The 26905-nt window shown below is 42.0% G+C and overlaps 1 protein-coding gene across 3 annotated transcripts in view; it reads right to left on the bottom strand.

Moving 5' to 3' along the window:
• The window catches only part of SLC36A4 (solute carrier family 36 member 4), a 115217-nt gene that overhangs the window by 34119 nt on the left and 54193 nt on the right, over positions 1-26905 (bottom strand). Inside the window, exon 11 of one of the 3 annotated variants that reach the window (XM_072134112.1) lies at positions 23430-23563. The exons of the other annotated variants lie outside the window; for them this stretch is intronic. Coding sequence (XP_071990213.1) covers positions 23562-23563 — 2 coding nt within the window. The 3' untranslated portion in view covers positions 23430-23561. Of the gene's footprint in view, positions 1-23429; positions 23564-26905 lie in introns of those variants that run through there. 3 annotated transcript variants of the gene reach the window in all.

The following is a 26905-nucleotide window of genomic DNA, read 5'->3' on the forward strand; positions in this document are numbered from 1 at the left end:
TGTTCCATTTACTTTTATGGAATTCCTGTGCAGAGATCTCCTGCAGCTGCTTAGAAGTGAATAAAACATCGTCTTGCTTTGCTGTGTAGACTAGGACAGAGTTAGCACCATAAAAAACATTTTAAAAGCAGCTATGCTATACAGCTAGGTAAGGCAGGATAGTACAACTATACATATAGAAAGAGTTATGTAAGGAGTTACTCTGCAACTCGGATCTCTGGGAATTTATCCTCGCTATTTTCTGGAGACTTTTTAGAAGAATCTGTAAGCCACTGTGTGGGGATCTAACAACTAGCACCTCAACAGGTTATCAGCAGTTCTCAAAACAGAAATGGAAACAGACGGGACCATTTTCTATTTAGTGGTCAGACCAGGTTACTGCAGATCAGTTTCCATTCATTTATATGGGGGCTAAGATGCAATGACTCTGTTTGGCCACTACACAGAGCACGGCGCTGTCCGCTTCCACTTCTATTAAGTTTATTAACTGCTGAGGACAGCACCACACTCTGCGTAGTGGCTGAAACTGAGTCACTGCAGCTTAGTTTTAATTCAAATGTACAGTAACCCATCTGCAGTAACCTGGCCTGACCACAAGAGAAAATGGTTCTGTTCTATTCTTTGTGTAGGCTGGTTGATGGACCTTTACCAATCTAATATTGAGGGCCTATTGTATGGACGGTTTATCAATTTGTCATCTACAAAAGAGAAATAATGGGGCAGATATATTAAGACGACTGAAATAAAATACAAAAGACATTCCCTTTAAATCTCCCTTTAGAAGGGGGCACATAAGATGGTAATTTTGATTTTTAGGTTGGCTGTTATAACTGGTTTTGTAATGTTTTTTTTTTTCTGTATTTTTGTATTGTTGACCTCACAATGAAATGGCAGATGGAGCACAGATTAAAGTTTTCTTTCACTGCCGGTCCCAATTTTGTACGCCACTTTATTGATTTCCGCGGATGATGACCGCTTCTTACCTGTGAAATATGATTTATCCTTTTTTGTTCCGTCTTCTTTTCAAACAAGTAGGTTGAAATATAAAAACTAATAAAAGTAGTTCTGATCATTTTTTTTTTTTCCAGGTAAAAGTATGATGGGTAATTTCACCCAGCGACTATAATCGCGAAATGTAGGACAGCAGATAACTGCTCGGACACCTGCCTCATGTTACCAGACTTTACCGGAGAAAGGGACTAAAAAAATATCAGAGAAAAAAAAATTACTAACTATTAAAGGCATCTCTACACACATTAAGAAAGGTTTGAGTGAATAATAAGTAGAGGTGTTATAGCTTACTCCCAATTACAAAGATTCGGAGGAAAAAAGGAGTAGACATGTTGGATTTCAACATGTCCCATCGTATTAAGGTAGGCCCACAGGATCGGTGGAGGTCTCAGTGATGGGATCATGAAGACGGGGGTCCGATGTATCCCCGTCGCACAAGGAGGTGATCGGAGAAGCCGATCATGCATGCGCTGGCTTCCCTGTTCATCTCTATGGAGCTGATAGAGATAGCTGAGTGCCGAACACAGCAATCTCGGTCAGCTCCTTAGAGATGAACGGAACAGCCCGCGCATGCGCAATCGGTGGCTCCAGTGATCTGAGTGCCACAGGGGTACACCAGCCCACCTTTCGAGACCCCAATAGATCATCGATAATAAGACACCTTTAATTTTAAGCCCGAATAGTGGCAGCACATTTCACTGGAACCTGACCCAGTTATGACTACAACGTGATCCCACTAGAGGCCAGTACAACCCACAGCCATAGGGTGTTTGCTGCTGACCCAATGTCACCACCAAGCCTATGTATAACCAATGGTGGCCGGCAGTGACCTGAGGAGTTGTGATAGCAATCGGAGGTAGGGACCAAGGGTAGTCATTTTCAATTGTCCTGGGGCCAGTAATAAATATGTGAACCCCTTGAATTCCATGTAAGGATAGACACAAAATTTACCATTAGTCAACTTTGACACATATTGGACTGCTTGGACCTGCCTCTAAACCCAATGGATCCACCCACTCGCCAAAGTGTTACAAGCCCCGTCTATTGTTAAACCAGAATATTTAAAATTTGCTAGGACACCACTAGGAAATCAGAATTTGTCCCCACTAATTCCATATAGTTGTATAGTAGGGGGTACTTCATTTAGAGATCTTACTCCAAAAGTTTTCATGAAGTTTTTAATTCCTAGTAGGTAAATATTTTAAGGGACACAATCATCCATCCGCCCTTTCTTACTAATTACATTAATATGCATGGGGAGTAGATTGGCATCTATTAGCGCCGACCTTGTGGCAAGGTCATCGTCATTAAACTTTGTCCTCTAAGCCTTTGGAAGTCATGAAAACATTCCTGACAGGAAAGGAGGTGCCGATTCCCCGTAATAGAGATTTTTAGTGGAATCCGTATGTTTTCTTATAATTAGTCTGCCATTGTATCCTAATCTCCGCCAGACATTCCTCTCCAATCCGTCTCCATTTACCTTTTTGTTAGAAAAGGAATTGTACGAAGACGGATCATAAATCTCTATGGGGAAAAACGGCAGATGTTATAATGAATTCTAATAACTAATGTCTGTGGATAATGAAGTGCCTACATAAACCAATACACATACACAGGACGGAAGGACAAAACAAAGGAAAGCCGGAATAGTCTTCTCTTAACCCCTTTGTGTCCAAGCACTTTTAGTAACTTTTTTTCAACCTCACTTTCGAGGTAGGGAGGTCACATGATGCTCTCTGTGTGTAGCTAGCAGGGGAGTTGTGTGTCTGTGCAGACCTATGGATGCAGAAGTCTCCTGCAAAGAATAGCGAGGTAAAATGTCCAGTTCCCCATCAGTCCTTTCGACCCAGTCGGCAGAAGGGAAGGAGCTTCAAGTCTCTAGTCTCTAAAATACTCGATATACAAGAGACTACTAGATGAGGGGTTGAATATTTTTTAATTTTTTCTGGGGGCGTGTCACTGTGAGATATAAAAATAAAAGGTTCCCCCCCCTTTGTCTCATAAGAGATACTTCATGTATAAACTTCAGGGAACTAGATCTACTGAATGGGTGGATGGATTTTTAATAAAACAAATATTAAAGAGGTCAGAGGCAAATCACATGAGGTGCGTCATTCAGCATTTCATTCTAAGGTACAGGCATGACATGTCTAAAGATAAGGCTGTATCTTTCAAGTCTCATTTTCGACAGGGTTCGAAAGCCATATTTTTAAAAAAATGACCATTTTTGTAGGCAAAGTAAAAATCGAGATTTTCCCCCCAAAAATGTATATTTTCTACATATCTGAACAGGTAAAAAAACATAACGCTATATAACAACACACATATACCCTTCCGATCAATGACAGCCCATTAAATCTAAAAAACACTTTCACATACGATGTGATGCCAACATCTCACCACCCCAGCATGAGTCTTCTCTTTTCATCTTGTAGCACTTAAGACTTCTCCATTCCTCCTGGAGACAGCCATCTCAATCCGACAATGAAGGATGTTTATTCATAAGATTGATACCAGCGACCTGTAGAGCGTCTCAACCAACAGAGACGTCAATCGCTATAGGTGGCTACATGTATAAAGAACCATCATGCAAATACAGTAGTTTGTAATCTAGGTAAACCGAGAAAGAAAACCACAGAGAAAATTCCCAATAGTAAATGGTATTTCATAGAAGAAACAGAAAAGTAAAAAAATAAATAAAAAAAAATATTACGATATATATATAGTATATATTTTACAAAGAAAATTGAGACTTTAAATTTAAAAGTGCAACGTTTCAGACACTGTTCAGGATCCGGGTACCTTCCGGCGCCCCCAATGTTTGCTGTGGATCCTCTTCTCTCTGCTGTAACAGCCGGCAGAGACACGTCCGTGCACTCTGCCGGCCCGCCCACACTATGATGCGGCGGTGTCTCTGCTGATGACGTCATAGTGTGCGCTGGCCAGCAGAGCGCATGGACGGGTCTCTGCCGGCTGTTACAGCAGAGAGAAGACAGAAGAGGAGCCGGGGACGGCAGCATCGGAGTGCCGGAAGGTAAGTATGTCAGTTTTTTTTTTATGTGCTGTGCTGTATGCTACAGGGGGCTGGGCTGGCTGTATGCTACAGTATGCTTACATGTATGAGAAAATCTAGTGTGTATACTCGAGTATAAGCCGACCCAAGTATAAGCAGAGACCCCTAATTTTACCACCAAAAACTGGGAAAACCTATTGACTCGAGTATAAGCCGAGGGTGGGAAATGCATTGGTCACAGACCCCCCCCCCAATATATAGCCAACCAGCCCCCTATAGTATACAGCCAGCCCAGCCTGCCCCCAGTAGAATACAGCCTGCCCCATGTAGTATACAGCCCAGCATTAAAAAAAAACAAAAAAAAAACAACTTGTATACCGTATATACTCGAGTATAAGCCGACCCGAGTATAAGCTGAGACCCCTAATTTCAACACAAAAAAAACTGGGAAAACCTATTGACTCGAGTATAAGCCGAGGGTGAGAAATGCATTGGTTACAGCCTCCCAGTATATAGTCTGCCAGCCCCTGTAGCATACAGCCTGCCCAACCCCTGTAGCATGCAGCCTGCCCAACCCCTGTAGCATGCAGCCTGCCCAGCCCCTGTAGCATGCAGCCTGCCCAGCCCCTGTAGTAGGGAAAAAAAATAACACTGTACTCATCTTTCCGACGTCCTCCATAGGTCCTCTTCTGTCTCAGACAGAAGAGGACCTATGGGTGACGTCAGAAAGGTGAGTTTTGTCTTTGTGTTTAGTTGACTCGAGTATAAGCAGAGTTAGGGTTTTTGAGCACAAATTTTGTGCTGAAAAACTAGGCTTATACTCGAGTATATAAGGTACTCACCCCCCAGTGGCCCCGATGTCTGCGCGGCTCATGTTCAGGCTTCCGCGCCGTCTTCTTTCTTCTGCAGGGCACCGCCATTGATCTTCCCCGGCAGGCGCCTAGAATGACGCGCCGCTGCTGACGTCATACTAGGCGCCGCCCCGGGGAAAAACATGGCGGCGCCCTGCAGAAGAAAGAAGACGGCGCGGAAGCCTGAACATGAGCCGCGCGGACATCGGGGGAGCAGTGCAGCACATCAGGGCCACCGGAGGGTGAGTATACAAGTTTATTATTTTCTAAGTATTTTTTATTTTTATGTTGACTCATGTATAAGCTGAGGGGATGTTTTTCAGCACATTTTTTGTGCTGAAAAACTCGGCTTATACACAAGTATGGTAATTGGCTTTGGCATCGCCATCTGTTTGCAGACATAGCTGGTTGAAAGCTTTTTAAGTAGAGTCTTTCCTGAATTGTTTTTATGGCGATCACCATGCAAGTGAAATGATGCCTTTGTTTTATTTTTGAGATTGCTATGATTCAATGATGCCAAATGTGGTTGTATTTGTTTAGGGGGGGGGGGGTTATTTATACTTTATTTGATATTTCCACAGAAAGGTGGCTTTTCAGGGACTTTATGCTTGTTCAGACGATTCCCGGTTTACGTACAAGATAGGCTCTTTTTGTTTGTTAAGTCGAACTTGCAGACATATGTAACACAGGCAGAGTAGAAAACTACTGCAGGGACCGGCTAAACTGAGGAGCATAGCAAAGAAACTGCTGGACAGAGGTACCCGCTCAACACTAATAATAATACATGCAAAGTTTGAGTCTATGTTTGGGCCCGGACCCGAACATCAGTCAGTTTGCGTCTGGCTCAACAATGCTGCTAATGCGGGCATCAATCACAGATGTTGTCTAAATGTCACAGGTAGAGCCCATGGCACACATGCGCCGCCATATGTGGGGGAGGGTCAGTGCTCCCACCAAAATGGCGGAGTAATGGCCGTGGCTGATAAGACCCCCGCAGCCAACATTCATTTTAAATCCAAGTGGCATTTAAACAGTAACATCCATGATCGGTGCTGCAACCGAATGTTATCTGAGAGGGTTCCGCGTTCGGTACCAGGCAGTAGACAACTTAAATTCGGGTCCATTCATCCCCAATTATAATGTTACAATGTAGTCATCGATGTTTTAAAGCAATGGATTAAATTGATCTAAATAAAGGACTTCTTATGTTGCAAGTGTAAGTGCAAAAGATTTCCGTGGATTTCCTTTTGACCTTGTTTCTCCTTTAAAACGCATTTGGGCAAACTGCAAATCAACATGAAATGTACTTTAATCTTCCAATTTTAGGTTTGATTTGCAGACTATTATTCCATTATTCTATCCGGGAAACACCTGAATATGGGCCACTGTAATAATTAGCAACACATTTAAGATTAGCGCCTATAAATCGCCGACGCCAGATAGAGAAAATTAAACTCTCTGCTAAATCAGCCGGAGCATCTCCCCGCTGTAATTGGTTCTCGCATTAAAAACCTAATCCATTTTTTTTTTGTCTTTCATGACCACTTGTGTGTACTTTAAGAGAACTACTTGATTCTTTACAAAGTCGCCCTCGATAAAATTACTATCACCCCCGCGTGCTCGGACCAGGAAACGGGAAAAGGTGACATTTCTGAAATTCTGTTTTATCCTGTTCTTTTTACAATCAAACCAGCACAGAGTATTGAAGAGCCTTAGATCAAAATAGGCCAAGTTTCCATTTGTACTTTCGGGCCTTTAATTGTTCTTTTATAATATGAAAAAAAAAATTTAGGAAAAAAAAAAAAAATCCAGCCCATCTGTATCCTCCAAACTAGTTAACCCCTTGTCAGGACCAATACACGTTTTTACTGGCCTTAAAGGGAAGCGGTCTCACAAATACATTTCCAGAGCTCTCAGGTTGGATAACAAATATCCATTTAAGCATTCCCTCTTTTTTGTTAAAAATTGCCTACTTAACTACAAGAATTATTGAAATATATATTACCGTATATACTCGGCTAAGAGTACAAAAAGTGAGCTGAAAAACCCTAATTTGGCCTATACTCGAGTCAATTAAAAAAAAACAAAAACACTGTACTCACCTTTCCTGGCTGTATACTGGGGACAGGGGCTTGCTGGCTATATACTGGAGACTGGAACTTGCTGGCTATATCCCGGGAACAGTGGCTGCTGGCTTTATACTGGGAGACAGAGAGCTGGCTAGCTATAAAGAGCAGGAAGGCTATGACAAATTAATTTCCCACCCTATGCTTATACTCAAGTCAATTGGATTTACCTTTTTTTTTTTTTTTTTAAGTTCAAATTAGGTACCTCGGCTTATACTCGGGTCATTATACATTTATAAAAAAAATTTTTTTAAAAAGACAACTACTAGCTTTGGCACCACTAAACTACCAGCATTTTCAAGGGCATTTTCTCTCAAAAGTCAGATGCAAATGAACTAAGAAATGTCACTTTTTGCCTGACATGAGTCACTTTCAGAGTGGAGAAGAAAAAAAATTCACTTCAGGTGCCCATAACTTGAGTAATACCTAGACCCATGGCATCATATTACAGATGAGAATACCTTCTTTGAAATCAAAAACAGGCTTGTGGTTCTGTGAGCTACAAAAATAAAAATAAATAAAAAACACAAAAACTAAATACACCTACAGATAAACACACAGGGGGGAATTTATCGACACGTTTTTGCCATAGAAGCATTGATATTGATACTGATTATAATAATAATTTGCAATTATAATAGCGACTGTGGGCGGAGCAGGCATAGAAGGCGTGGCTGCTGGCAGAGTGGGCGGGCGTTCTTGCTCCGTGTCGGCATACTTTAAAAAACCTGCATACTTTCGCAAAACTTTGCCAGGATTGGTAAACAACCGATCCTTGTTGAGCTACTACAGTTACAGCGGTGCTGGCTTCCATGCAACACAATTTCGGGGGCGTACCATCGGACGATCCGACTGATTCTGACTGAGTGTTGGATTTAACTTTCAAATGGTGTCACAAGACCATGTACTTACATGCACCAGGGAGAAGAAGGTGAACTCCGGCAGACCTGATCGGGGAAGCGACACATGCAGGATATCGGACACACCATCTTAGTGAATCGCGGCACAGTGCATTGTCTTCGGACAACGCACTTTTGTGAACTCCTCGGAACGGGTAAGTAAATGTGCCCCAGTGTTTAAGAAAGACAAAAAGACACCAAAAAAAAAAAAATCAGGACATCCTCAGCCACAGAGATGTTACAAGTTCTTCGTAAATTATTACGAGTTGCTGCTTACAAAGTTCTTCGCTATTGAAGACAAATTGCTGTTGGGTACAATCATCTAGACCAGTGATGACAAACCTTTTGAGGCCGAGTGCCCAAACTGCAACCCAAAACCCTGCATATTTATTGCGAGGTGCCAACCAAAAAATTAAAGCAGTATCTTATTGCCCTCTGTTCAACAACTTTCAATCAGATTGGCCTCCTGAGGACAGCAACACAGTAGAAAGATGGAAAATTTTCATCATTTTAGCTTATTTCCAGTTTCCCTCTGGGACCAGCAGGAGGTCCTCCAAAAATAATCCGACCCCGTCTAATTCTCCCTCTACCTACAGTCCCAAGTAGCAAAGTAAGTATGAAAATATGACTGAAAGCAGCATCTTTAAGTTTCTTGGAACTCCAGGAAGATTCTTTGAGTCCTGTCTGGTGTTCTGGGGTGATGGCCCGGGTGCCCACAGAAAGGGCTCTGAGTGCTGCCTCTGGCACCCGTGCCATAGGTTCGCCACCACTGATCTAGGAAATGTAGAATCATCCTTCCCTGGAACTACGTAGTCAAGAGCAGATTGGAAATTTACTTTAATTAAATCAAATTAACTCCATAAATAGTTTTACATGTGTTATACTAATGAGACCTTGGAATAAGAACAGTAACTCTAGCGGACAATTAGCAGCTGGTGAAGAAAATCGGTGGACGACCTCCTGTGTTCTTCACCCTTATTGTTGGACCCAGGGGTCCTTTAACCAAATACAGGTTGGATTCCTTAACAATGAAGACCCCTCACATCCACAACAGGCACGTAGATCAGCAATGTAGGAAGACAAAATGTAATCTTTCCATCCAGAAACTAATTAACTTCAAATTAACAAATGTTAAAGAGGTCAATCTCTCCGGTAAACACATCTCGAAAATTAGAATTAAAAATGTCTTTAGCCGGGGCAAGGTTAAATTTATCGCGAAATTAGAGCAAATCAGCAGAATATATAATTCTGACGATGTATTTTGCAAAATGTCAAAACTTTAAGGACAGACTTACCTCTGTTTTACATTGGATAAGGTGGTTTATACCTTACACAGCAGTTTATGTAAAATAAGATTCTTTCGGGTATTCCTTGCATTTCTTTTCATTTTTGGATCCTCTGACTCAAACCAAAATGTTATGGCTGTGAAGTTTGGGAACTGGTGTATAACTTTTATCCCCTACTGGGCTCTGCAGGACATCCAATACTTTGAATAAGGTAATTCGATGTGTCAAGCAAAATGTCACATTAAAGTCATCGGTGCGGGGTCTTTTAAGAAACATTTGGTAAATACATTCTAATATCCCACAGTGTTCAGGGATGTTTGTAGTTACCTGGGGACCAAACTTGGTGCCATAATAAAATGTGGCTAGTGGAGGCAAGCACTGGGACTACTATGGTTAACCCCTTAACGCCGCAGCCCGTTTTAGTTTTTGCGCTTTCATTTTTCACTCCCCACCTTTAAAAATCTATAACTTTTTTTTATTTTTCCCATGTACAGAGCTATGTTATGGATTATTTTCTGCATAACAAATTGCACTTCAAAATGGTGGTATTTAATATTCCATGCCGTGTACTGGGAAGCGGGAAAAAAATTCCAAATGCAGTGAAATCTGTGAAAAACCGCATTCACCCCGTATCCTTTTGGGCTTGGATTTTATAGATTTAACTGTTCGCCCCAAATGACATGTCTACTTTATTCTTTGGGTCGGTACAATTACGGGGCTACCAAATTTGTATTGGTTTAAACATTTAAAAAAAATTAAAACCTTGTGTACAAATTTTTTTTTTTTATATATTTTGTGTTCTTCTGGCGCTAATAAATTTTTTATACTTTGGTGTACGGAGCTTTGGGAGGTGTCGTTTTTTGCGGATTATTATGAGGTTTACAATGTTATCATTTTTAGGACTGTGCGATCTTTTGATCACTTTTTATAGAATTTTTTCTTTTTTTAAAAAAAATGGCAAAAAAGTGCCATTTTCGACTTTAGGCGCAATTTTCCGTTACGGGGTTAAAACGCAGTGAAAAACCGTTATATTTTTATAGATCGGGCATTTTCGGATGCGTCGATACCTAATGTGTTTATGATTTTTACTGTTTATATCAGTTCTAGGGAGAGGGGGGTGATTTGAGTTGAGGTTTTTTGATAAAAATTTTTTTTTTTTTTACTTTTTTTTTATTTTTACTATTTTTCAGACTCCCTAGGGTACTTTAACCCTAGGTTGTCTGTACGATCCTATCATGTACTGCCATACTACAGTATAGCAGTATATGTGGATTTTACTCCTCATTCGTTACAATGCGCTGATAGCACATTGTAATTAATAGGTTATCACGAAGTAGCCTCGGGTCTTCGGAGGACCCAAGGCTACCATGGCGACGGACTTTTTTTGAAGCAGCCATCTTTTTGAAGCAGCCAGCAGCTTCGCCAGCGGAAAACACCCGGGTGTTACCTATATGCGGCAAAGACTTACCGGCTATGGAGAGGGCTCAGCCCGAGAGCCCTCTTCATGCACCCACACCCGGCATGTGATGTAGTATTAAGTCACATGTCGGTAAGGGGTTAAGCACTGGCTAGTGGGGACAGCATTGGGACTACTGGGGGCAGCAATGGATCTCCTGGGGGCAAGCACTGGAACTAGTGGAATATGGTGGCAGCACTGGAACTACTGGGGGCAAGCACTAGCTAGTGGGGGCAGCACGTGGACTACTGGAACAGGGGGCAGCACTGGCTAGAGGGGGACAGCATTGACTACTGGATACTGGGATTAGCACTGTGACTACTGGGGAAGCAAGCACTGGCTAGTGGGGTTAGCACTGTGGCTCCTGGGACAAGCAATGGCACATTCTATTTACCCAATCTTGACCTTTGGCCAATGAGGCAGCCACTCAATAGTTGAAGCAGGCCCTGTGCTCAGGGAATTTCCTTCTGGGAGCACTGATAAAAACCAAAAGTATAGAACTTCTTTTTTTCCCACCCTGTTCCAATGTCCAGGAAAACCCCTTTAATGTAGGCGATTAATATCAGAGCAGCTGGGGTCTAACCCCCAGTGATATGCTTTAGAGGAGACTGGGGGGCAGCAACTTCTTCACAGTCTACATTGTATAGCACCATACACAGCACAGTGGCTGTGTTAGGCATTGCAGCCCAGCCCCATTTATTTGAATGGGACTGCATTATAAAACAGGTCATATATACTTCTAGGCATGAGATCACAACTCTGCGAAGTTAAAGGGGTTGAAGCATTTTAATGAATTCTGCTTCCATCTGCTGATCCATGTGGTGGCAGGTGTCATCATTCTTCTAAATATGGCCTATCCATGCGATAAGCAATCAAATCCGGTATATATCCTGAAACACAGCATTACGGAACTATCCAAGTACATACAGCCTGCAAAATCCCTTTATTTTCTGCGCTGAATCACAGCTGCTGAAACAATCCCTCCATACAGATGACAATTATCTGTAATTGCACTTTCTATACATCGTGAGCGAGTTCTGCGCCATAGGGGACCATCTAGCGTCACACTTATAGCTGGGTGACACTTTCAATCTGTGTTTCACATGTACCGACAAATGACTAGCATCGACAACTGAATGTAAAAGTCTACAGAAACGTTCTTGGATGAAGAAAATTATGCTGATCGAGGTATTCTCAGTCATATGTATTCAATCCAACATTTTACCCGACTGTGCAATTAGAACTTCGCTACTTTCACACTGACATATGCTCGCCCAAACGTAGGCCGGGCAAGTATACGGCAACGTACCGGAGAGGAGGAGGGGCTAGTGCTGCACAACCCTCCCCTCTCCATAGCAAGGCCCGGCCTTAAATACGGGAAAAGATAGAGCATGCCCTTATCTTTACACCGCATGTCTGGCTGAAAATTTGTCCCCAAAACACATTTAAAAAAGGGGCCTTAAAGCGGTTTTCCCACAAATTCAAGAAAGGCCCTATCCACATGAGCGACACACTCGGCGATATCCATCGGCTCCATAGAGATGAATGGAGCAGAACGGTCATGCACGGCCATCTGCTCCATTACTCTGATGGAGCGATGAGGTACGTGGGACCCCTCGTTTTTGTCATCTGATGGGGTCTCATCACCGAGACCCCCACCGATCAGCAAGCTATCCTGTGGGTAGAAGAGGTAGCATTTCTTTGTTCGGAGGAAAACCCATTGAAACAAGGATAATGGTTGATCTGCGAACAGATTGATCTTCATCACTCCATACCTCATTTAACATGAGCGGAAAGTAAGTGCTGCATAAATGAAGTTATTTTGACTTTGCAACATTCGAGACAGAATATATTGGAAGTAGAACTAATAGCTGCCACTCGAATGAGCATTTGATAACACTATGAAGCAGAAAATGGCCCTGGACTCAGAACACTTGAAGCAGATTATACCATTTAACTATCTCCACATAGAGGCAAACAGCAGCGCAGGATATCAATGGTGCTCTGCTGTGCGAGAGTTACTGCTCTGACTATTAAAAGACTTGTTACCATCACAGGTTCTGGCTACGTCTACATAACAATGATGTGGATGTAATATAAGTGGTTACGTGGACGTGATGTGGCAACCAGAGATGGGAGCGGAGTTACACTTTTTATATCAGGGGACAATACCCACTATCCCGGCAGGAGTCAAGATTGTCCAAAATCCAGCCGGAAGTAGAGTCGTAGCTGTTAGGAGGAAGAACAAAACCCATTGAAACAAGGCTAATGGTTGATCTGAGAACAGATTGATCTCCATCACTCCATACCTCATTTAACATGAGCGGAAAGTAAGTGCTGCATAAATGAAGTTATTTTGACTTTGCAACATTCGAGACAGAATATATTGGAAGTAGAACTAATAGCTGCCACTCGAATGAGTGGCTTCTGTCACAATCTTGAGATGTGCATATAACATATAACTTATGGACACCCAGAGGTTAAAGGTACAAAAGGGGCTGTTCTTACGACAGATGCTCTTAAGTGTCTCATTTCATCTCAGTCCCCAGGGGTCTCACAAGACCCCCATAGAGTGCTCAATCTGTGACTCTCAAATTGTTGTCACACAATTTTCATGATGTCCTGATTGCTGCGTGCTGAGAGCTGCGGTGTCCTGACAAGACTGATTGCAACCTGGTGACCAATGTACTAGGTGCTGAAAATAACATAGAACGTTTGGGAACAAAACGGTTAAGCTGCACAATATGGAGAATATACACTCACCGGCCACTTTATTAGGTACACCTGTCCAACTGCTCATTAACACTTAATTTCTAACCAGCCAATCACATGGCGGCAACTCAGTGCATTTAGGCATGTAGACATGGTCAAGACAATCTCCTGCAGTTCAAACCGAGCATCAGTATGGGGAAGAAAGGTGATTTGAGGCCTTTGAACGTGGCATGGTTGTTGGTGCCAGAAGGGCTGGTCTGAGTATTTCAGAAACTGCTAATCTACTGGGATTTTCACGCACAAAAATCTCTAGGGTTTACAGAGAATGGTTTGAAAAAGAAAAAACATCCAGTGAGCGGCAGTTCTGTGGGCGGAAATGCCTTGTTGATGCCAGAGGTCAGAGGAGAATGGGCAGACTGGTTCGAGCTGATAGAAAGGCAAGAATGACTCAAATCGCCACCCGTTACAACCAAGGTAGGCAGAAGAGCATCTCTGAATGCACAGTACGTCGAACTTTGAGGCAGATGGGCTACAGCAGCAGAAGACCACACCGGGTGCCACTCCTTTCAGCTAAGAACAAGAAACTGAGGCCACAATTTGCACAAGCTCATCGAAATTGGACAGTAGAAGATTGGAAAAACGTTGCCTGGTCTGATGAGTCTCGATTTCTGCTGCGACATTCGGATGGTAGGGTCAGAATTTGGCGTCAACAACATGAAAGCATGGATCCATCCTGCCTTGTATCAACGGTTCAGGCTGCTGGTGGTGGTGTCATGGTGTGGGGAATATTTTCTTGGCACTCTTTGGGCCCCTTGGTACCAATTGAGCATCGTTGCAACGCCACAGCCTACCTGAGTATTGTTTCTGACCATGTCCATCCCTTTATGACCACAATGTACCCTGTAACATCTGATGGCTACTTTCAGCAGGATAATGCGCCATGTCATAAAGCTGGAATCATCTCAGACTGGTTTCTTGAACATGACAATGAGGTCACTGTACTCAAATGGCCTCCACAGTCACCAGATCTCAATCCAATAGAGCATCTTTGGTATGTGATGGAACGGGAGATTCGCATCATGGATGTGCAGCCGACAAATCTGCGGCAACTGTGTGATGCCATCATGTCAATATGGACCAAAATCTCTGAGGAATGCTTCCAGCACATTGTTGAATCTATGCCACAAATAATTGAGGCAGTTCTGAAGGCAAAAGGGGGTCCAACCCATTACTAGCATGGTGTACCTAATAAAGTGGCCGGTGAGTGTAAATGCTGACTGCTTAAAATTATTTTGTCTCTGGTTTTACCCAATATTAAGTCCCTCAGTTAATCCCTGAGAGAGAAACTGCCTTTTGTACTCACGAATCACCATGTAGGTGCCCGAAGCACAATAGATTTCGGGCCTTTTAGTACCTTTTAAAGAAATTCGGACCTGCTACTCTTGCTATCTCCCGGCCGTGCCCGTTTGTTTACCGGGGCACAGAAGCTGCGCCAAGATCAGCTCCCATCTGTCCCCAAATCTCAGTGCGGATACAGTGCTGGCATATGGGGACGGGTCGGAGTGGCCAGCCACCTCGGCCGGATGCTGAACTGAAGCTGTAAACAAACAGGAGCAATGCCAGGAGTGACAGCTGCGCGGGACACCCAGAGGGACCCCGAAGGCAAGTAAAATGTTTAATTTTTTTTTTCTTTTTAGCAGCCTTATCCCAGACACATCATTTTTTCAGGTCTCGGACAACCGCATAAACTTAAAGAGGACCTGTCACCCTGAAAAATACCCAAACCAAATTAGTTCCCCCTAATCCTGTCCCCAGCCCCTTTATATTTATAGATTTTTTATTAAAATGTTTGTGTGCATACTTAGTTTTAAACGATCCGATCTCTTATCAAATAAGAGGTCGGATCATCATACAGGTCCCCGGGCAGTCGGCCGTATTCTTGAGGGGGCCAGGCGACACACCACCTCCACTCCCCTGTCAGTCAGGGACCTGTAAGAATTGCCGGCACCAGCGCATGTATTGCGCAAGCGCTGCTGGCTCTATGCGATGCGGCACGCTGACAGTGGCCGCAGAGGGGCTTATGCACAGCGCCGGCCAAACACGCAACCAGCGATGTGAATAAGCCCCTCTGGGGCCGCATTTTAATAAAAATTCAATAAATATAAAGGGACTGGGGACAGGATTAGGGGGAACTAATTTGGTGGGGGTATTTTTCGGGGGTGACAGGTCCTCTTCAAAAGTTGAATCTCTCTCAAAATCATAACAGGAGGAGAAAAAAAAAAAAACACACACACACACACACACACACACACACACTTATACATCTACATTAATAGCTAATATAAAAACTAAAAATTATGGATATACACCGTAAAATAATTGCCATTAGATATACCCAACAGGGATGGGATACGTAAAACATGTACAGATGGGAATCTTCTCCTTATGGAATAGTTACGGTATACTGCTTCGACTTTAATTCATTATGTCATTAGGCTTCCTAAAAGTCATGCTCCATGTTAAGGAAAGACTGCCTTATAAGTTAGCAAAAGCGGAAACAATTTACCCCATCCTGGAAAACATATTTTTATATTTCCCAGAATCTCCTAGTGGAGCATCAATGGCTATAAATCTCCAAAGGCCTGAAAGCCGCTCTTAAAAAGGAAATATATCATCAAAATCCATCACGATAAACCAGAGGCCCTTGCTCATAGATCCAAGCATTGTTGACTACGGTAATCTTCTTATATCTGTTGTTAACTTTCTTCTATGTATTTATTCTAAAATCAACTTTTACAATTATGCTAATGATCCTGTAGGGTTTTGGGGGTGTCATCAGAGCCCCTCTGTGCTGCAGCTTCGCTGGCTGTTATATTGTCTCCCCCTCCCTCTGCAGAGGGAGGGGGAGACAGAGGGAGTGGGAAGCAGCTAGCAGGAGCAGAGGGGAAGTTTCATCATACAGTGGGAATGGCAAGTGCTCCTGCACAGTGTAACATCCTGTGAATCTGCAGCACAATGGGGCTAAAAAGTTGATTTTAGAAAGGAGAAGATAACAAATATAAGAAGATTACCACAGTCACGATAGTAAGTGTCCCTGATGGATTTTGATGGTAGATTTCCCTTCATTGGCAAAGTCTCCATAAGGAGAGCTCTTACTTCCTGATCCTTTTAAAGGGGTTAATGTTCTATATGAACAATGTAGGTTCTTATCACTAGAGAGAAAATGTTCAACAAAAAAAAGCAAAAAACACCCCACACTGCACAGCGGAAACACAACGCGATGTAGAATATAGTTTACAGTCCACGTCTATGCAAATCCCCTCCTTTGTGGTAAAGGCATCCCGCTACCCTCTTGATATGACAGGCATGCACCGCTGCCATTGACAATGTAATTTCTGCTGGAGAGAGATATTGATGTAGCGTAATGGTAACCGCTCTGAATTATAATGATTTCTTTATATGTAAATGTTGACAATTTGTTCGAGGAATCGCTCACTTACAGTCGCTTGTTGCACTTTATGCTCTATACCATTGTTATACTCTCCTCAGAAACATTTATCTGCCAAGCATGGAGTAAAATTATATCGCAACGAGTTATAGTCTACTATACAAACCCAGGAGTCGATATGAAGGCATGGGCCACGTGTTAATGATAGGAAGTGGAGATTACCCAGAATACAGAACTATAGTTACCATTGTTATTATACTGGGAAGCGGACTAGATTACATGTTCAGGAGAGAAAACGCTGCACTTGCTGGATTTACTCCAGTATAAGCAGAGTTTTTTCAACATCATTTTTGGGCTGAAAAAAGACCAACTCTGCTTATACTGGAGTATATACAGAAAATAAACTTAGTTCTTACCTCCAGTGCTCCCCGCCACCCCTCTTCTCTCTGTGTAGCAGCGCAGGTAGAGACACGTCGATGCGTTCTGCCCACGAACACGCTATGATGTCGCCATCTGTTGACAACCTAGTGTGTGAGAGGTCCACTGTGCTGATCCACAGGAACCCTGAGAGAGGAGAGGAGCTGCGGGGATCGCCAGAAACAAGTACAGAGTTTATTTTCTTTAAATAATGAGGAGCCCTGTGTGGAAGGCTTCTGCTGGGCATTTCATTAACGAGGGGAGGCTGCTGCCGGGCATTTCATTAACGAGGGGAGGCTGCTGCCGGGCATTTCATTAACGAGGGGAGGCTGCTGCCGGGCATTTCATTAACGAGGGGAGGCTGCTCCCGGGCATTTCATTAACGAGGGGAGGCTGCTCCCGGGCATTTCATTAACGAGGGGAGGCTGCTCCCGGGCATTTCATTACCGAGGGGTAGCTGCATTTCACACCCTATATATGCTAGTTCCTACCTGGTACTGCTTCACTCTCACAAGTTGAGCCACCAGATAGATACTTTCATCACTGGATAAGGCTGCTAATTCAGTTACAATTGTCTTCAATATGACATATATATATTGGACATTTAACCCCTTCACTGGAAACTTTTATTAGATCATCACACTTGCCTACATGTTCACCACTTCCAAAACCGCGTTATAGTTTGTAAATCAATGCAGAGGCTGCTGTGATCACAGGACTTCAGCAAATTGCAAGTTTCTTTGTGAAGTATACCACTAGCATATCCATTACTGGTCTCATTCTGCTCAACAGCGCTGTCTATAGTTGGGAGTCTGTTCCTTCTGGAATAGATATGCTGGTTTGGTTTTATCCCGCATCATGTCATAAGGCCTCTTGTAGGTCATGTTTGATGTCAAGGGAGCTGCCTCACAAGGTAGTTAGAGGAGACGGGTTTTCCTTATCCAATTCTGGAAAACTTTGCATATTTCCCAGAATCCCCCTAGTGGAGCATCCATGGCTTTAAGACTCCACGCGCCTAAATACAACACCTGCTGTAGAGGTTAAAAAGCACTTTAAAGAAAGATAGTAGCTTTCCTGGTTTAAAAATAGTGGAATGTGTATTTAAATTAGCCCGAAGGGCTCAGAGAGGCATTACCGAAGCCCCACCAGGCTTTGGTTTCACGCACCACCAAAGTGTGTCTAAGCCTGCTGCCTGCTCTGACCCTTCCCTCACAATGAGGTTAGCTGGATTTTGAAACCAGAAGAAGGGGGACAGGGGATGAAGAGGCAGGGTCGCCCCCTGCCTCTTTGCTGTCAAACTCCACGTGGGTGGCAAGAGGGTCCAACATCCACAAGTTGGTGTTGTGCTTGGAGTCCAACACCATGTACAGCGATTGGCATTTGCCAAAGAACACTAAATTGACAGTCTGAAGAAGCCAAGGAGAATTTTCTGTGGCAAACAACATCCTCCAGCATGATTAGTTTCAAAGTAGGCCAGTACCGGTGCAGGCATTTCTTTGGAGGGTTGCACAGACCTTCATTTGTTAGTCAGAGGCACCCGGACTGCCATTGTATACCAGGATGAAACTCTAAGACCCATTGTGAGACCATATGCAGTGGACCCATGGTTACTTCTTGTGCATGACATTGCAAGGCCTCAAAATATATCAGCAGTTCATGCAGGTTGAAGGCATTGATGCTATGGACCGGACCAGACCCGAATCTAAATTGAGCACATGTTGCACATCAGGTCTTGTTCTATCTAGAAACGCCACGTTGCACCACAGATTGTCCAGGATTTTACCAAATCCAGGTCAGAGAGTAGAGCATCAGGAGGACATCCACTGCCTCATCATTAGGAGCATGCCCGTGCATAGTAGGAAAGTCATACAGGAATATTAAGGCCACACACTGTGGAGCCTCATTTCTTTTTCTTTAGGCATTGGCTTATGGATCGGCCTGAAATTTAATTTCCATTGATTGAGAACGTCTAATGTTTTTTTTTCCCCTTTTCTTATATTTTTAAGCATGCGTCCTTTAAGAAGTTTGGTTAGGATGTCCTATAAATTTATATACTCTGCTTTCAAAGGGACTAAATAAAATTATATACGTTGCAGAACTCACTCAGTGCTAAAAAGCTGGTTCCTCTCATTCCTCAATAGACCAAAAATCTTTTAAAAAAAAGGTAGATAAAAATAATTTAATAAGAAAGCAATTGAAACAGCCATGGAGAACAATTCTCAATGGACCAAAAATCAGAAAGAAACAAAAAGAAAGTGAAAAAAGTGAACCGGATCAAATTTAATAAAATGAAAACTATGAACAAAACTTGCAAGCCAAACTCATCTTTAATAGCAGCGTTAATTAAAACTGCACAAAGAAATTTCCTCTGCGAATCACGTAATACAATTTTCCAACTTGCTTCCATAAACATGAATAAAAACCAAAACTAATGAAAGCAATCAAAATATTTCAAAGTCGGAGAAAATGAGAGTCGACATGGATGGTGCATTAATGACTCGTCCTAGAAAACCTTCCTCTGTTGAATATAAGCTGAGTTTTTATTTTTTTTTTCCCCCCTCCGTAAATGACTACTTTCAATTTACTTTGGAGACTGCTGTGTATGTGCCGCTCCTCGTATCAAGAAAAAAATGGAACGGAAAAACGTTCAAACAGTTAATTAACACAGTCACATCTCACGGTTTATCCCAATTCCTTTCTGAATTTCTCTGTGTATTATTTTCTTAAAGCTTTACCTGGTAGGCAGGTCTGAACATTTACGCATCACTTCACCCATTCAAATGGGCTTGAATTCTAATATAAATAAAAGAAAGCCTAAAAATCTAAATTTTTCTTGGAAAACTAAGACAATTCTACGCCACCACCTAACACAAGGGGATTAGTCTTTGACAACAGCACCATTGCTGATCGGTAATGTAATAGATATGGAGCCACTTTGCAAATTAGATGTGGATTTCAGCCGCTCCTAAAAGGCTATGGTCCAAGTGGTCATTTGGTTTTTTGCCTTCTCACCACAGGACAAGGATCCGGGCTTTTCTCAAACTTAAGATTGCTACCTTTATGAGTAGTCAGCCATAAGTTGGTGCTGACCCAGACTTGTCAAGTTATGCCAAAGACCAAGCCCGTGTACACACCATCAGGGCAAGCAAAGATGGCAAAAGTGATTGTGTAGGCATTAAAGGGTCTATACTTTTAGAGGGTCATGGCAGCAAATCAGGGTCAGAATTGGGTTTACATGTATAAAGTCAAGCAAAAGTTAACAGGAAAACATGTACTGACTCTTTTGGACTAAACTGGTAACCTAGTAACTTTATTACTCAGGTGTAAAGATGACCTTTCCGTTCGGAGTTCAGATGCGTGACCCAGACAAGTTGCTGGGTTGCAAAGATTTATGCCCCTGGCTAGCTAGTCATGGCTGTGATTGGCCAGTTAGGCACCTCTAGCCAATCACAACAATAGCTAATTGGCCAGTGAAGTCAATCTGCCGCATTGGCCGTTTGGCTGGGCAATATGCCCGATTCGATTAGGAAGCACCCATACCCCGGACTGGAAAGTTCGGGTCCACTCATCTCTACTCAGATGCCTTCTCATTTGGGAAAGCGCCTTAAATAACCCAGAGTGACTTTTGAATGGCTTGACATACTGTCAAATCTCACTCCTAATCATATTTTCCCTTCTAAATAAATCAGTGTATTCATTCTGTAAGGTCTTATTTATTAGGCAGGTCTGAACATTCAGGCATCACTAGACCCATTGGAATGTACTGCAAAATTCCAAATAAAAATAAAATAAAATAAATTAGCATTGATATGGGAACCTGCTCTTGAAAATGCGATAGTAGCATATCCAGTCACCACTCCAGCTATTAAATATTAAACAAGGCCAGCGGATTGAATAGATGGAGTAGATATGTTACTATCGCATTTTCCCCAGATAGACACTAATCCAGTACACCAATATCTATTTTGTAATACAAATCAAAAACAACTAAAACCTGTGCACAGTACAGCAAAAAAGAGGGTTACATTTCGTTCTTGGCTAAAGAGCAAGATGATATCAGACTATTTCAGCTACATGGAGGGAAGGTGTCTGCATGGAAAGCTATAAGTTGTATAGAGGTGGTCCCATACTTAAGAACACCCGACTTACAGACAACCCCTAGTAACAAACGGACCTCTAGTAATTGGTAACTTACTGTACTTTAGTCCCTGGCTACAATGAACAGCTATAACAGTTATCACAGGTGTCTGCAATTAAGCTTTATCGTTAATCCTGGTTCTTATGACAAACCAATCGTCAGAGACCGAAATAATTTTCTTTGGGGTTACAACTATAAAATATACCGTTCCGACTTAGATACAAATTCAACTTAAGAACAAACCTATCTTGTATATAACCCATGGACCGCCTGTATACGTAGACACATTTCCATTGTAATATTGAAGCAACGATGGATAAAAATAAAGCCTGTTATGGGATTTCACACAGGGATAACTAAGGATTGCAAAAAAACTATTAGGTGCTAAAAAAAAAAACTAACCGGTCATATTTAAAACTAACAAAGCAACAAAATTTTCCATTCCCCAGGATAGGTGGCAAAAATAAAAGACAATGAATCAAAAAGTTCATTCGACCCGTTTCCGCAAGGCTGCTCTGGCTAGAACTGGCATCAATTAAATTGTGGATATCAAAAGGGGAAAAAAAAAGTTTTATCTTTCTCCGAGACCAATTATTTTTCATAGGTAATTTTGATTCTATTTCTTGATATAGAAGTTATATCCTGCATAAAATGTTCCATACCAATAAGGTTTCTGGAATCAATAGGCCATAGTGAACTGCTCGGCATGTCGTCCATCTGCCTCTCCTGTGGTTGGACCACACGTAAACCTTCTCTCATCGTTTTCTACTTTTCCATAATGCAAAAGCAATAAGTCAATAAAGATAGGACCTCATGCGACAGTCAGGTACTCAACTAGAGTGCTTCAAGTACCAGGTGTTTCCAAACAAGGCTGCTCTGCTTTGCTACATTGGCACAGACTTCCAGGACGACCAGTGCCCAAAGATGATGTTTGACGAATCAGGCTGTTAAAAAAGAAGCAGGAAAGAGGACATAACACAGGAGGAGGAGGTCCATGTCACCACTGGCTTAGGTCCAAAAGCTAAGATTTTAAATCCATTTCGAATTTTAAATTGGTTGCATGTCTTCATCAGGCTAATACTTTCCAATGTTGAAACATTGACACCCCCTCATGGAAGAGTCAGCGAAACGTACGTCTGGGTGCCGTGGTGGTGGTCTTTGTAGTCCCTTGTGTTTACAGCAATGTGCAGTCTTGGTGGGTAGTACATTTCGAATGATCCAATATCAAAATTGGTTGTACCTATATTTCGATGGTATTTATCCTCGTTATGGGACCGACCACCACAATATTTTGTTATCCATGATTTTAGAGAGCTTCTTTCAATCCAATTTTTTTGATCTACACCGGCAGCGCCAAAAGATCCTACCACAGTGATGTACTATATTGACGGGTTTGAGCGTTACCATTTCCATGCTTTTGGGTGCAATAACACGTACCCAAGTTATCTTGAGTTTTTTCTGGACACCCTGAATATCTAGTTGTATTCATTTATTTTTTTTTTATATATATATATTTTTTAAAGAAACTTCAAATCAGTGATACTCCGGTTCTGACTTATTCTGGGTTTCAAACTTGATCAAACACTTGGTGTCCTAGAAGGGAAATCAATGTGATCAGTGGGGGGGCTGACCTCTCGGACCCTATCAATCTCAGTAGTATTCTCACTACTGAATGGAGTAGTAGGTCGAGGATGAGTCCTGCTGCACTACGCACTGTGTCTAGAAGAAGGTTGGTGGTTGATACAAGGACAACTGACCCAAAAATTGTAATTTTATGGATTTATGGCAGGTCTTCTATAAAGCCGTCATTGTATAATTAGGTGACCTGTAGTTAAATTGCGGTCTCATGCCCCTTCTGCAAAGTTTATGCAGGGATAAATTTCCTAGAAATACATAAAACCGGCGAATAAAGAGAAGGACACATGAAATCAGACACACTGGTCCTTCTGCGTGCGCAGCCTCACTTTTAATTAATTGTCTGCATCGCGCAGAGTGTTATTTTAACAAAGAAGGTCACATTTGCATACTGAACCCGCACGAGTGCCGGTAATGTGTATTCCTTGGCACAATCCATCAAACACAAACACGAGTGAAATTAAACAGATCTGCTTTAACTAAATGACAAACCGTGGAGGTTGCAATATTGTCGAATGCCAACGAAACCTGGTACGATCTGATAATGTCCTCCAGAAATTCTTCCGATGTCCTACAATTATGCACAGAAAAAACAAATAAAAAAGATAAAAAAAATACTTCTGGCTCTCCATCCGTCACATAGTCAACCGTTTATAAACCTGATCAGGTCTTCACTGACGCCGAGTCGTCTATGACAAAAACCTGAACAATTTCCAGTAAAATATAAGAACATTATTAGAACTTGCAAGAGGATTCCAAGAAAGAATATGCGAGAGAAAAGCCAGATGTCAAGGTCCATCCTTAAAAGCCATCTTGTTCTATAAAATGCATTACCCTGAATGTATCTTGTAAACAGAATATCAAAAATACCTCTTATCAAAACAGCTTAGATACAGTAGCTCAGTTCTATGTAAGGTGGTTGCCTATATAATGGAAGCTTAGATACAGAAGCTCAGCTCTCTGTATGATCCATCTCTGTATAATTTTGTAGACATTTCAGCTGTACATAGTGAGAAGAGATTATGCTCCAGTTATATCTCAATGTAGTGAAAATGGAGTAAACGGAGAATACTGTAACCCTTGAAGCTGCACATTTCTCTATAGCCTCAGTTACTAGATTTTAAACTGACCTATTGCTACTTCTGACAGCTACTCCTAAAGTAGGTGGAAAGACATCGGCAGCTTAAATCATAAATCTCAGTGTATAGAGGAAGGTTGAAGTACTTACAATGCTTAAATTGTAAAATGTCAAATGGCGACTACAGTATTTTACAGAAGATTGTGGGCCAGGTCTATTGTTGCGCCAATATCTAGGAGATGGATATCACCAAATAGAATCCATCCAAACTTTATGTTGAGCATCGACCTTGGACCCTTCCCAATATAATGCAATCGGAAAACAAGCTATGTGAGGAGAGTATGAGGAAAGCAATGGAGTCCCTCATTTTGGGTCTAAAATACTGTGTTATAGGTTACGCTGAAGGAAAACTAGACAAGAATGACAGTCTCCATACTATATTGATGCGCATCTGCTCTACTACTACTCTACAGAGAAGTGGGAACAGACTTGGAGATCTCTCACAATGAGGAGTAGATTAGAGTACAAGGACAGGTTATCAGATTTGGGTCTATTCAGTTTAACGTAAAAAAGTTTTATGGGGTGATCTATTTGCAATGAACACATGAATGGACAGAGATCTTTTAATGAGCTTTTTATACCCAGGCCTGTAACCATGATAAGAAGGACGTATCACCACCATCATAGACCGGATTCATTACTGTAAGAGCAGTGACCATATGCAATTCATGTTAACGGGATGTTTTGGCTGGGTACATTGAACAGGAGGGATCTGGGGGTCTTTCTCCAAAATGTCCTATGTTATGGGAACTCGATTTAAAAAACTATAAAAAATTGGGACACCAAAATATTGTGAATATCTATGGTATATGATACTACTAAATCCAGTAGAAGTTTTTTGGTTTGGGAATGCCTACCGTATATACTCGAGTATAAGCCGACCCGAGTATAAGCCGCAACTCCTAATTTCAACACAAAAAAACTGAGAAAACCTATTGACTCGAGTATAAGCCGAGGGTGGGAAATGCATTGGTTACAGCCTCCCAGTATATAGTCTGCCAGCCCCTGTAGCATACAGCCTGCCCAACCCCTGTAGCATACAGCCTGCCCAGCCCCTGTAGTAGGAAAAAAAATAACACTGTACTCATCTTTCCGACGTCCCCCATAGGTCCTCTTCTGTCTCAGACTGTCCCAGACAGAAGAGGACCTACAGGTGATGTCAGAAAGGTAAGTTTTGACTATTTTTTTAGTTGACTCGAGTATAAGCCGAGTTAGGGTTTTTGAGCACAAATTTTGTGTTGAAAAACTAGGCTTATACTCGAGTATATAAGGTACTCTTCAGGAACACAATGTGCTTCTACAAGGCTTTCTCAATTGAAGACTATTTCTCATAAAAACAAAACAAAAACAAAAACACTATAGATCTAGAAGATAATTTTTTTTTTCTATCGAAACAATCAAAAAGACAAGTCACATTTCAAATGCTGTGTGAAGTCTGAAAGACGCGAAAACATGCAATAGACAACGTGGAGATGCACTCAGCAATCACGTATGACCCTCTATGGTGTCAAGAGGATGACAAATGACATCTCAACAAATAAAAGGCAAGGAGGCTTGAGAGAGAGCAAACACTTAAGAACAAAGCATTGTGGGGATTTGGGCACACGTGGAGGGTAAGCCAAACGTAGGATAAGCTCATTACTTCATCTTGTCGAGCTGCCCGGGTGCCAATTCGCTTGTCACAGGAAGCAACAAGAGCAATACCTGTGATCCTTTGATCAAGGGAATCGTGGCGGACAGCTCTAAATGGATTGCCGGCGTTTGTGCGCTTCCTTTATCCATCAGCAATTCATTTGTTGTTGTTCTGAGCTTTCAGGCTTTTGTGCAACAGCTTAAACTTGTTATGATGGCAGCGAGTCTTTCAACCCAAACCATGGCAGAAGATGCAAGGGGACGAGGGGGGAGGGGGGGGGGCACTCCATTTTCCTGATTAAAATGTGCACAGATACTCGAAGCCTTCATCCAAAATTAAATTAGAATCTGTCTGTTCTAAGATCACTGGTAAAGGTTTAAAAGGTGGGGAAGATGCCAAATCGGGAAGAAAATAATTAAAAAAATAAATAAAAAATAATCCTAATAAAAAATAAATAAAAAGCCCAAAGTTTTTAGATGTGACAGCTGCAAGGAACACTATAGGGAGATGATAGAGCAATAGCTACATAACTAGATAGCTCCGATCTGCAGAACCAGGCATAGTTACACCTACGGATGTGCCATTGTGATTGGATAAAGACTGTGGGGCTTTATCCGAATAATCATAGGGTTCGGGTTCCCACTGATGACACAGTTACAGCCTATCCTAAGGGTCATCAAAATATGCCTTTAAAAGCCCAGTAAATTATTTTTGTCTTTGGTCTTTCCCCTTTTATGGGATATTGATTAAGGGATTTATTCTGATGGTCTGCACTCTGAATAATGGAATCGACTTTACATGATGCCCCTGGTGCTCTATTAGGTCAACGAAGATGAAGTAGAGGACAACAGTTGTCCTAAACTGTGCCTAAAATTAAATACCATCAAATAGTTCCCCTGCTTCGACCCTCATGTGAGGGGTTTAGTTTGGAAATGTTATAAAGGTCTGGTTAAAGAGTTGGACGTTGACTTTAAAGAGAACTTTCTAAATGATGGCGCCAGAGCCTCTTTTTGGAAGTCCCCGGGTTCCGTACAGGAAAGGTTCCACAGGTTTGTTCTTAAGTTGAATTTGTATGCAAATCGGAACTGTATATTTCATACTTGTAGCTCCAGAAAAAAAAATGTTGTTTGCCCCAGTGACAA

This window comes from Engystomops pustulosus, chromosome 2 (genome assembly GCF_040894005.1).
Source record: "Engystomops pustulosus chromosome 2, aEngPut4.maternal, whole genome shotgun sequence".
NCBI lineage: Eukaryota > Metazoa > Chordata > Amphibia > Anura > Leptodactylidae > Engystomops > Engystomops pustulosus.